This window comes from Alosa pseudoharengus, unplaced genomic scaffold (assembly GCF_046254945.1).
Source record: "Alosa pseudoharengus isolate Yale_2024_CS ecotype anadromous, Long Island Sound unplaced genomic scaffold, YU_APseudo_1.1 YU_APseudo_1.1_scf_7, whole genome shotgun sequence".
Classification (NCBI taxonomy): Eukaryota; Metazoa; Chordata; class Actinopteri; order Clupeiformes; family Clupeidae; genus Alosa; species Alosa pseudoharengus.
Window position 1 is genome coordinate 28,298,458 of NW_027468859.1, and position 11,829 is coordinate 28,310,286.

The 11,829-nt window shown below is 43.9% G+C and overlaps 1 protein-coding gene across 1 annotated transcript; it reads left to right on the forward strand.

Annotated features, from left to right (window-relative positions):
* Nucleotides 1-620: 620 nt before the first annotated feature.
* zc3h14 (zinc finger CCCH-type containing 14) lies at nucleotides 621-10,931 on the forward strand. The gene is made up of 17 exons (XM_076272415.1): nucleotides 621-942; nucleotides 1,731-1,773; nucleotides 2,068-2,182; nucleotides 2,270-2,310; nucleotides 2,478-2,646; nucleotides 2,837-3,158; nucleotides 3,330-3,508; nucleotides 4,056-4,168; nucleotides 4,336-4,458; nucleotides 4,676-4,783; nucleotides 6,117-6,321; nucleotides 6,752-6,969; nucleotides 7,671-7,818; nucleotides 8,916-9,052; nucleotides 9,404-9,492; nucleotides 9,743-9,849; nucleotides 10,705-10,931. Exons 1-17 carry the CDS (start codon nucleotides 907-909, stop codon nucleotides 10,706-10,708), a joined length of 2,157 nt encoding a protein of 718 aa, XP_076128530.1. The 5' UTR covers nucleotides 621-906; the 3' UTR covers nucleotides 10,709-10,931.
* The last annotated feature ends 898 nt before the right edge of the window (nucleotides 10,932-11,829 follow it).

Here is an 11,829-nt window from a genome sequence, read left to right on the forward strand (position 1 = left end):
CTAAAAAAACACTCAAAATGCGTGAACCTTTGAGGGTTTTTTTATATTAAAATATTGTTTATGTTTCATGATTACAGGTCTACATGGACTGCCAATTTTAACGATTTGATAATCAAGCAAAAATGTTTTAGTTAACCATTTCCACACGTCAAACAAATATTCTAACAATTTTGACAGAAAAAGACTGGGTCCCGCTATATTACTCAGGCTGCACTGCAGCGTCTATTCACAGGCGCGATCCCACTACTGATCGGCACGGGGGCTTTGACCTGCTCCGTTTCCGACCTGGGCCGGTGCACCCCTCCTTAGACGACCTGGTGGTCCCGGGCTCCCCCAGGAGCACCATATCGATACCGAACTTAGTGCGGACACCCGATCGGCATAGTCCGCAACAGCTCAGAACTCCTGAGCTCAAACGATCCGCCAGCCTCAGCCTCCCAGTAGCTTGGATTACAGGCGCACGCCACTGCACCCGGCGATCTCTACAGCAGTTTTTGGTTTTCTTGAACCTAATGGTCATGACGTCACAAGTCTACCAGCCACTAGAGGCGCTATATGCAAAAAGTGATTTTAGTTTACAAAGCAACATAAATTAAACATGAATGACTTTTACCTCTCAGAGAATGCACACACTTTCTTAGAAGTCATACAATAAGGAGTTTTCACCATAGGATTTTCGCATAGCTTTTCGGATAGCTGATAGAATCACATACATTCTCTGATAGAAGAACTAGATTATAATTCCCACAATGCACTATACCAGTTTCCACTGTTAAGGAAGGGGACAGTGATTGTAATGCTGCTAGTCGTGTGGTGTACTTAGTTGTTTCATATCATCCATACATATCTCCTCAGCACTCTCTTGCAGACTGATCATCTTTTGTGTTGGAATATACCACAGCAGACATGGAGATTGGGACAGAAATCAGCAAGAAAATACGGGTAAATAAGAATGTCAAGACCACCTACTCAACCTGTCCCAGCTAGCTAGCACTAGTTCACGTTAGCTGGCTAACGTTGGTTGGCCCGTCTTGGCCAATGTTAACTTTGCTAAGAAGCTAGCTGCGTTTAGCAAGGAGCATAACGTCAGAATAGCTTTAAGGCTAACAATTAACTGTAAGCTAAGTTAATTATTTTGGTACACATTTAACGTTATACCTACTTGTTAATGCTCATTATCTAATAGCTGCTTGATAAGTATGTAGGCAGTCTCTTAGAGTCATGCATTCAGGTTGCAAATAACAGTTAATGTTTAGCAGAATACTTTGAAATAACGTTAACGTTATGTCTCGGTTTCAAGTAGCTAACGTTAACGAAACGTTAATCAAATGTGCACTTTCACCACGAAGCTGTTTACTTTTGGTTAGTTATTTTAGTTTGCATTGCTACAAAGTGAACTTGGCTCTAACGTTACTGCCACCCATAGTTATTGAAATGGTAGTATGCAAGTTAGATATACCATAATCTAATAGTCTAAGGCATTCGAAAATCACTGCATTTCTTGGGCCTTGAAACATGGTGACCACTACTAACGTTACTGCTCTTGAGCATTTTGGTAATTTGATAGACAGAGTTCCTACCATTCTCAAGCGTGAAAAGGGACTACTAAATAAAGCCAGTTGCGAAGGCTAAGGAGAGCGTTGTTTTCCAAGATCAGCTAACCAACAGCTCGTGCAATTTTCAGATACTTGACATTACTGCCGCGATCTAAACGTATGGTTTTCCTTTAGGCTGCTATCAAAGGAAAACTGCAGGAGCTTGGCGCTTATGTTGGTAAGTAGAACGTTCATTATTCATTTAAAGTTGTGGTTGGTTCTCAAGGCTGAGCCCACCACACCTTTTAGCTGCATGCACCCCGAAATGTGTTATTGGAATAAACACTAGATTATGGATCGGATGAACCGCTGCATTAACCAAGGGGAGGTACTGATGGGTTCAGTTCAGGGGCAGGTCATGCATTGTGCAGGCAAATTGGTTCTCCAAAAACTGAATGATGTCCCTTTGTGAAGTGTTCGGCTGCAGAGGTTGCACTATGACCAACTTTATGACCCGTAAATTCCTTTCTAGATGAAGAACTTCCTGACTACATAATGGTTATGGTGGCCAACAAGAAAAATGCACAGCAAATGGCAGATGATCTGTCTCTTTTTCTTGGAAACAACACAATCAAGTTCACAGTATGGTATGTCTGCACAGCAATTGGCAGAAAGGAATGTGACATTTGACGATATACCTACGATGTTTTAATGTTTAATTCATTTTTTTACAGGTTACATGGTGTCTTGGAAAAACTTAGATCAGTTGCTGTTGGTAAGTTTAGTTTTGAGCCTCTTCTGGGTTGTACAAAAATGTTAGGACTAATGGATTGTCTGAAATATGAATATTAATTCCTGTGACCACATTGCATTAAACATTTGAAGACTTTGCTTTGGCCATTTTCGTTTTCCTCACACCGTCGCACCCTTGTGTGTTTTTAGAACCGACATCGATGAGGCCACAGCTTGACTCAGACACAAGTGCCCCGATCTCCAAAAGCCGGGACGGTGAGCGGAGGGGCGAGGACTCCAGAGCCTTGGCTGTCTCCAGCTCGCGCTCCGATAGGACAGAAGCTCGCGTCTCCAGCTCTGCATACGACAACCACAGCAGGTGTTGTGCACAAGCCATGACTGAAATCGATCACCAATTGATCCATCACCATTGACCACACAAACTCAGCTGTTTTCTAAGCCCCTGTTTGCTATCACTCTTATTGTTACTGCAACACTACAATGTCCCCTCAAGGATCAATAGTTATCTATCTATCTATCTATCTGTCTATCTGTCTATTCATCCTCAGGCGAGGGTCTTCAGACAAGAATGCTTCCAGACTGACCTCCGCAGTCAAGCCCCTGATGGAACCCCATTCTGCTGAAGCCATCATAGACATTAAACCCGACCTGGACGACGACCTCATCGCCGAAGTCCACGCCGAGACGAGCGTCACTTCCGGCCGGCCCCCGCGTGTCATCTCAGGACGCTCCGCGGCCGAACTCCACAGGTCACGGGTGCCGCCGGGGGCCTCGTCGCGAAGCTCGGGCCGCATGGCGGAGAGCTACAGGCCATCGGAGGAGCGCCTAAGCTCAGCCTACGGCCGCAGTTCCAGGAGCAGCGGCAGCAGGGTAGAGACGCACAAGCTCTTCTGAAGTATCTGTTATTGTGCTACAACCACAATAGCCACATCATTAGAATTTATCCAAGTCATCTTCTAACTTCAATCATATGTCTTTTTTCCTCTCTCTCCCTCCCTCTCTGTCTCTCTCTCTCTCTGTCTCTCTTCGTCTCTCATCAAGGATGAGATGCACCGGAAGAGGAAGGCCCCTGTGGCCAGTTCTGTGGTTCGTGTTCACAGAGGAGCCAATGAGGGCCAGGACAGCGATGATGTGGACGACGACGACGATGATGAGGAAGAGTACGGCTCGAGGAGTGGCGTCTCCAGCAGAGTATCCCTTCCATCCAAACCAGAGCGCAAGTATGCAGTCCTGTCTCATTCCAGGGCGTCTGTGTAAACACGTGTGTGTGTGTGTGACATGATCTATGGCATATGTATTATATTGTGGTTATTTATGTAAAGCTCTTGCCAGATGAATTTCGTTCCGCCTAGCTCCGCTCACATCCATATGGGATCGCTTTCGTTGAGAGTAATTTCGGCACCAGATTTTATGGTAGAGCCAATCAGGACGCAGGGCGGGAGTTTTATAGATGTGACGTAGCGTAGAAGCGACTGAGTGTTTTGATTCAGACAACAATGGCGGCTCTCATCAGCTTCACGGGTTGGCTTCGATGTGAGTGGTTGAAGTAGCACGTCAATAAAGATGACGGATAAGTGGCTTATCCAATCATATGCAAGGATTTTTGATGAGGCCCAGCCTTCTGAAACACCTCTCCAATGATGCGATCCCAGATGGATGAGTGGAGCTAGGCGGAATGAAATTCATCTGGCGAGAGTCAGGTTAAAGCACAAGCCCATGTGTATAAAATATTTGATATAAATATATGTATGTATGTTGCTGGCATAGGCCCTCTCTTCCACCCGCCAAGCAGGCCAACAAAAACTTGATCTTGAAGGCGATCTCAGACGCACAGCAGTCTATTACCAAGACGACCAGTTACACAACAAGCCGCACAACAGGTAAAAATGCCCGTAGTGTGTCCGTATACCGTTTTGTGTTGTTCACAATTGAATTGTTGGAACATTTCATTCGTATGTAAAAACAGACCTGTGAGCATCATGACAATATGAGCTGTTGACTGGAGTGTTGACCCACCCCCTGTTGACCGCCCCCCCACCCCCCCCAGGTCCACGGAGGCAGACGGTCCCAGTAGCCCCACGCACCCGTCCCAGCAGCGAGGAGATGAAGAGCGCCATCCGCTTCGTCCAGGAGCAGCTGCAGGGGCTTATCACACCAGAGGCACAACTCGGTTAGTGCCAAACTGTGTTACCTACAACTAGTTTACACTTGAACGCGCACACACACACACACACACACACACACACACACAACAAATGAATTGGGGGAAGAAACACGCAACAAAAACAGTCTGAGTTATATATCTTGTATATATTTCTCTTTGAAGATGGTCATGTGTATTTCCCACCCTGACCGCAGTGTGTTTCTGTTCTTTATCATTTCCATAGCTGCTTCTGCAGCTTCTGTTCTCTCAGGTCAGTCCAGGTCACTGTCCTCGCGGCTCCAGGTGGAGGAGGTGCCGGAGGACGAGGAACCGCCCCAGCAGCCAGACTACGGTACGGTCATCATCCTTAACCCATCATCCTTAAAGGTGTGGGTTTTTGAACATTCTGACATAAGATTTCCATTCTGCAACAATTGAAGGTTCTAAAATTCTATCTTGAATTCAATGAACCCAGATATTCTTTACAACATTTTCCAACATTTCCATCACACCTGTGTGACACTACACCTTTTAAGGGTTAAAGGAACACAATGCAATTCTTTTACTTAACACTTAACACAAATTCTGATGCTACAACGACTTATAATAAGAATGAAGTCTCTGACATTGCCTATGAAAGTTTGACATTGCTCTATGTGAAGTTTGACATTGTGTTATGTGAAGTTCTTGATCGGGTAGGATCGTGACCCTTTTAGTCAGTTTATGACTAATTGGGGGTATCGTCTTAGCGCTAACTGCTGTTGAATGTCGATGCCAAGCGGCATAGATCTAAATTCCTCCAGGAACAGGTAATGAGTGGGAGATAGCAATGTCCTTGGGTCGGGGTTGCCCCCGAGGTTCCCGTGGGCACTTTGACCAAAATGTGATAGAGCAGCCATCTGCACCACATTTCTCCCTTAGTCAGTATCTTGATGCTGCTTTTCTTTTCTTTTTCTCAAATCAGAAACGTTTACGTTTTAATGAGCACAAAATAGTGTTACCATGTCCCTGAAGTCTGAATTGAACCTTGAGTGCAATTTAAGTGCTATGAGTATTGTAAGTAGTTTTGGAACGCACATATTGGAGGCAGTAGTGCTGATTAAAAGTGAGAAAAAGGTAAAAAGTGTTTGTCTGAATCATAGACTGTAAAAAATAGAATGGTCTGAATGCAGCCTTTGTCTGAATGCAGCCTCTCCCTCAGCCCTGCTCAGAGGCATGTGAATATGTGTTAAGGCCCATTCACACCAAGAACGATAACGATAACTATAACCATAACGATAAAAGCGTTCACACTGAACAACGATAAACAGAGTCTCTCCTTGTGTTAATGAATGTGACGGTTAAAATTCTATGGGTTCTGATTGGCTATTAGCTTTTTATCGTTCTGAAAATCGCTCTGAAAGTGATCTCCAACGATATCGCTCTTCATGTCGTTATCGTTATAGTTTATGTGTGAACGTAGTCATTCATATTAATGAGAACGATATATATTTATAGTTATCGTTATCGTTCTTGGTGTGAATGGGCCTTTAGTCTGAATGCAGCCTCTCCCTCAGCCCTGCTCAGAGGCCCAGCTGTGTGAATATGTGTTAGTCTGAATGCAGCCTCTCCCTCAGCCCTGCTCAGTGCCCAGCTGTGTGAATATGTGTTAGTCTGAATGCAGCCTCTCCCTCTGCCCTGCTCAGAGACCCAGCTGTGTGACATGAACAGGCTGAAGGCCTTTGACACGCGCTCCTTCATTGTGAAGCGACCGGAGCTGGAGGAGACGCCCTCAGTCAGGAGCCGGTTGGGCACCTCTGTTCAGCTGCAGGAGGTCCCGTCCACTACAGCCCCCACCCCCGCCGCCGCTCCCACCACCCCACTCACCCCACTCCGTATGGTCCAGCCCAGGTGCAGTAAACCACAGCACTCCTGCCACTACTCTAGTTCACCATCATATGCCTTTCCATACACATTGTTTTTATTCAAAATTTGGTCACCAGTCGCCACTGGTCTCTTAGTGAGTGTGTGTGTGTGTGTGTGTGTGTGTGTGTGTGTGTGTGTGAGAGTGTGTGTGTGTGTGTGTGTGTGTGTGTGTGTGTGTGTGTGTGTGTGTGTGTGTGTGTGTGTGTGTGTGTGTGTGTGTGTGTGTGTGTGTGTGTGTGTGTGTGTGTGTGTGTGTGTGTGTGTGTGTGTGGTTACCCCCTGTCCCTCTTCCACACCTTTTTCTGCTAACTTAAAAAAAAAAAAAAGGATATGATTGGTTGGCCTGTTTTTTTTCACATCTGCATTGCTGTGTTATCTGTTGGAACATTGTCATTTTCTCCACCCGTTCTCATAGGGAGCGACCTGAGGCAGCCCCTGCGAGTCCTAAGTTCATCGTGACGCTGGACGGGGTACCTAGCCCGCTGGCCAGCCGCGGCGACCAGGACATGGATGTGGACGACAGCGACGTGCCCAGAGTGGACAGGCCCGCAGACCCACCTGGTCTGGGACTGAAGATCCGAGAGCGACTCGGTGCCCACCAGCGACTGCAGAAGGTCGTCAGCTTCTCAGACGGTGGGTATCCCTGAGGAAAAGCAGTGCATGAACGCATGTTATCCCACGGTATTCTTGGCGTGGGAGTCGTTATTATTTTTTTTTCTCTTACTACTGATTTGATTCTACACCCAACAAAATGGTGTTGGGGATGTGTGTGTGTCGTCCCTTCAGTTTTTATTTGCCATCCTTGAGCACCAATCTCTATACTGTGCTATGAACATAGCTACTTAGGCTAGCTGTGCTGACATCTTTTGTCAAAGCTCTTGGTTTTGGAGTGGAGTTAAAAACAGTTACATCTGGGCACAGGTTACACAACTGTGTCTGCCAGTGCACGATCTAGTGGATCTAGTCTGCGGAAGAAGTCCAGGTAGCGTGAACAGGTGGTGGCGACGAGAGCTGGCTGTTGAGTGGCCAGACTAGATCTCTCGGTCCACAAGAGGGTAGGAGTAGTGGATTTAACTTCAGCTCCACACCTTTCAATCTAAAATGAAATTACACAAAGCAGCACAATGCAGACTAGTGAAGAGCTTGGTCTGGCTGTCATTCATTCCCAGTTTTTTTTAAGTTAAACACAGTGCCACATTGTGACTTATGTACTGTAGTTGGCCTTTATCGTGTTGGATGCCTAATAGATGTTTACATTAGAAGAGTATCTGGATGCCTAATAGATTTTTACATTAGAAGAGTATATGGATGCCTAATAGATGGTTTTACATTAGAGGAGGATATGGATGCGGAGGACAGTGACATGATGGATCAAGAGCCCGTCCCTGTGAAGCGACAGAAAGTTCTGGAACGCTGCAAGTTTTGGCCAGTCTGTAAAAGTGGGGATGATTGTGTGTACCACCATCCCACCACCCAGTGCAAGTAAGTGTTGAGGAATGTTTATTTTAGGGCTGTCAATCGATTAAAAAAAATAATCTAATTAATTACATACTCTGTGATTAATTCATCTAAATTAATCGCATATATGATTTTTGCTGCGAAAGTATTTTAAATATTTAAATTCAAATGAATCATTGAATAATCAGCATTAGTGACATTAAAGTTCAAAAACTCTTTTATTATTATTTTAATAATGGCCATAATAATCTATGATATGACCTAATATGCTGAGGAAATAAATTCAAAAGTGCTTCGGGAAGAAGTTTTTTTTTTATCACATACATTGCAGAGGACTTTATTTTAATTAACACTTTATTAATATCAACACCATCAAGCCGTTTTTGAAAAGTAAAAGTTCCAATCAATGATCTAGGCAGCACATTTTCTTCTCTCTCCTTCATTTTACAGTCTAATGGTTACTGACTACAATGGCTCGGGGTCAAATGTCATACAGAATCGATTAATCTGCGTTATTTTTTTTAATCAGTTATTTTTTCTCAAATTAATGAATTGAAATTAATAAATTATTTTGACAGCCCTAGTTTATTTTCAAAAGAGTATTTTGTAATGGAATGTTTTTAATTCAAGCGTAATGATTAAATCACACTGGGACGCATGTAACCTTGTAAAAGTAATTCTCATCTGTATTTTGCGTTCCTGTTCATTCGTTACTGTACGTACACGCCACCGCCGAATTGAGCTGCAAAAGAAGCTCTGGCCGCCATGTCAAGGACGCTTGTCAAAGAGCTTTTGACGCTTTGGCTGCTCTGACGTGGCAGCATTCTATGTTGCTGGTCGTTTGCCGCTGACCAACTTTCAACTTTATGCTTGACGCTCTGGTCGCTCAACAAGCCCAAAACGCGACGCTGACGGATTTGCCGCTTCTTGCAGCTGAGAGAAGCCGGCTTCCATTGAAAATGAATGACTTCCTGTATCTTTTGCAGCTCAAGTCCCCGGCGGTGTGTACGTACAGTTATTAAAAGCATCATGACCTCTCATGATTATGTGCTGACACGAATGTTTGTTTGTTTGTTTGTTTGTTTGTTTGTTTGTTTGTTCTTATGTCCCCCCCCTTTCAGAACCTTCCCCAATTGCAAGTTTGGTGACAAGTGCCTGTTCGTCCACCCCAACTGTAAATTTGATGCCAAGTGTAAGAAACCTGACTGCCCATTCACGCACGTTAGCCGCAGAGGAGCACCCAACCTGCCTCGACCAGGTGAGCACCCCCCCACACACACACTCCCCTTCACACCCCCACCCCCTCACCCATCCTTTCTGCTGTTTCCGTCCTCAGAATCCTTTCGTAAGAGAGCCATTGGGTTGGGTTAATGGGTGGTGGGTGGTCTAGTGGTTGGGGATCTGGCTTACAAGTACTGTAGGATACCCCAGGATTGTCAATTCTACAACCATTGTGTCCCTAAGGCACCCAACACCAAGTTGCTCCAGAAGGGGACTGCCCAGTGCCCATGTAGTTAGCTCACTTTAAGTGGCTCTGGATAACATCATGTGCAGTCACTAATAATGTAATGTGCAATAGTGTAAAGTGAACTCCTGGGTTGTTTTACAGTGGCCGCAGTAGCTGCAGCACAGCCCCCCACCATCTGCCGCTTCTTCCCAGACTGCAAGAAGATGGACTGCCCCTTTTATCATCCAAAGGTGAGTGTGCCTGGTGGCCTTTCATGTGTCTGAGAATGTTAAGGTTTGAGCCTTGAGTCTTCTTGTGCGTGCGTGTGCGTGCGTGTCTTAATTTGTAATGGTAGCACATGATGAAGAATGGCTGTTTACCCCGTTACATCTTTCTGTTTCTTTGGACTTGAAATCAGTTTGCTTATTATTAATGTATGAGAGAAGTCTTATTTGAATTTGAGTTTGAGGATATTGTGTGTGTGTGTGTGTGTGTGTGTAGCCTTGCAGGTTTGCTGGCCAGTGCAAACGCCAAGGATGCAGCTTCTACCACCCCTCGACCTCGGTGCCCCCGCGTCATGCTCTGAAATGGACGAAGACTCAGAGCAGGTACGTAACCACAGACACAGATACAGAGTGTATGTAAATGGCAAGTTGATGATTTGAAATGAGTGAAGACTCTTCATCCTGATGTAACAGAGGTCGTAATTCATCCGCCGATCACGGCCCTCGAACCCGCCACCTCAACACACACCGGCATGGGAGTCGAACGCTCTAACCACTGAGCTAAAAGCCCAGGCTTTCAACTCAGCAGTTAGAAGTGTTCTTAAGGTTAGGGCTGTGAGGATTTACACGGGCAACTAGCACGCTAGCTCAGTTCGCCTCCGTTACACTGAGGTGAATTTCTTAATTTCTTATATGAAATGTCCCAGCAACAGCTTACATACATTACAACTAACATGTTCTAATCAGTTCTAATCAGATCAGTTAATCATAAGTTCAGATAAAACTTTCACTTTCACTTTCACAAAAAAATATTCAGACTTGCTTTGAGCAAGAAGTCCAAAATCCTCTGAACATACATAAGATTTATGAAGCAAGAGAGATCTGATCACACAAACTAAATTAGGCCATGAGTTAACTGAGGCAGTGGGTCAAGCAAGACTGGGCACTTTCAACGAATAAAAGACTGGCCCATTAGCTGTTCCGCACAAATATCAACAGCTTTCCTTAAAGACATAATGCAGACTGCCTCTTTAAGAGGCAGACCCATGCTGACCAGGGAATAGAGTTTGTGCCTTGATTGACTAGAATAAGTACTTAGTGCTTACTACAGAGGTCTCCTAACTTACTGAAGCTTGGATAAAAATATTGATAAATGTGTCCTTGCACTGAAAAGATACTGATATGATCACAAGTAACCAGTAACTTTTTTTGTTCTTATGTCTCCCCTTCTTTCTCCAGTTAAGAAGAATCACACCTGCAGAAGACTTGTTGGCATGACCTGATGTTTGAATTTGTTTGGTTCAATATTTGATTGTTCAGTAGTTTTAGTTGACTTGAACTTTGTCTTGTCATGGTTTTGTTTAAAGAGATTTTAAAAAAAATGATTTGAATATAGAATTTTTGTTTTTGTAAAGCTCTGCACATATTTTCGGAATGTTGTTTGTGCAGTAAAGCATTCTATAGTATTCTCGGTATGTCTATACTTATTTCTCATTCCCTAGATAGATTTTCCCCCCATGGATAACCTTACGTAGAATAATATTTCTACAAATATGTGTATTAAACTGACATGTTCCCGCGCTCTTTAAGAATAACTCTTCTGGAATTTGGGAAAACCAGTATAGTGCCGCGCTTTTAATTTTGACTGTTGTTTCAAAATGGCTTACTTTCACAATTTTTTGCCGACTGCCTTTAATACATTTCCCACTTTAATAAGCTGACAAACACGTCAAATTCAGCCTGAAGCAAGGTAAACATCAGCACGTGTGATGGAAATGTGTTGTTGAATGCACCCGAACTGTTCCTTGTGAAACTACTGCCTCTTGGACATATCAGGGCTTATTCCAAAATAGTAAAATGTTGGCTCATGTCATTGTGCTCATCACAGTGGCAGGATGAACTGTAAGATGAGACAAGATAATTGCATCACTTTTAGGTCTTGTGTCACAAAGCTCTTCAATGTTTATTTTTTTCCTAATCTGTCCATTCTCATTTGAGGTAGGGTGAAAATCTTCAATTCTGAAAAAAAAAAATGAACATGCTCAACAAAGGTTTAGATATTTATTACCAAGTTTCAAGTGGGAACTGATTTCTCGATTGAGTCTCTTTGCCCTTGAGTGGTGAAGCCTGTGGCTATGGAAGCAGAATTATTCAATTACCTTATGTTTTCCAAAAGTCAAAGAGAACATTCTCTACCCAGACAGTGAGGAGAAGGGGGGAAGAATGTGGCCTTGGTGCCTGCCTTATCTTTCAACTGTGGAAAATTCCACAATAAAATAAAAACAAATATGAAAAACAGACTGTTGGTAGTATCTGGACTGCAAAATATTCCACAACATTAAGACTGCTAATAAGCAACCTTTG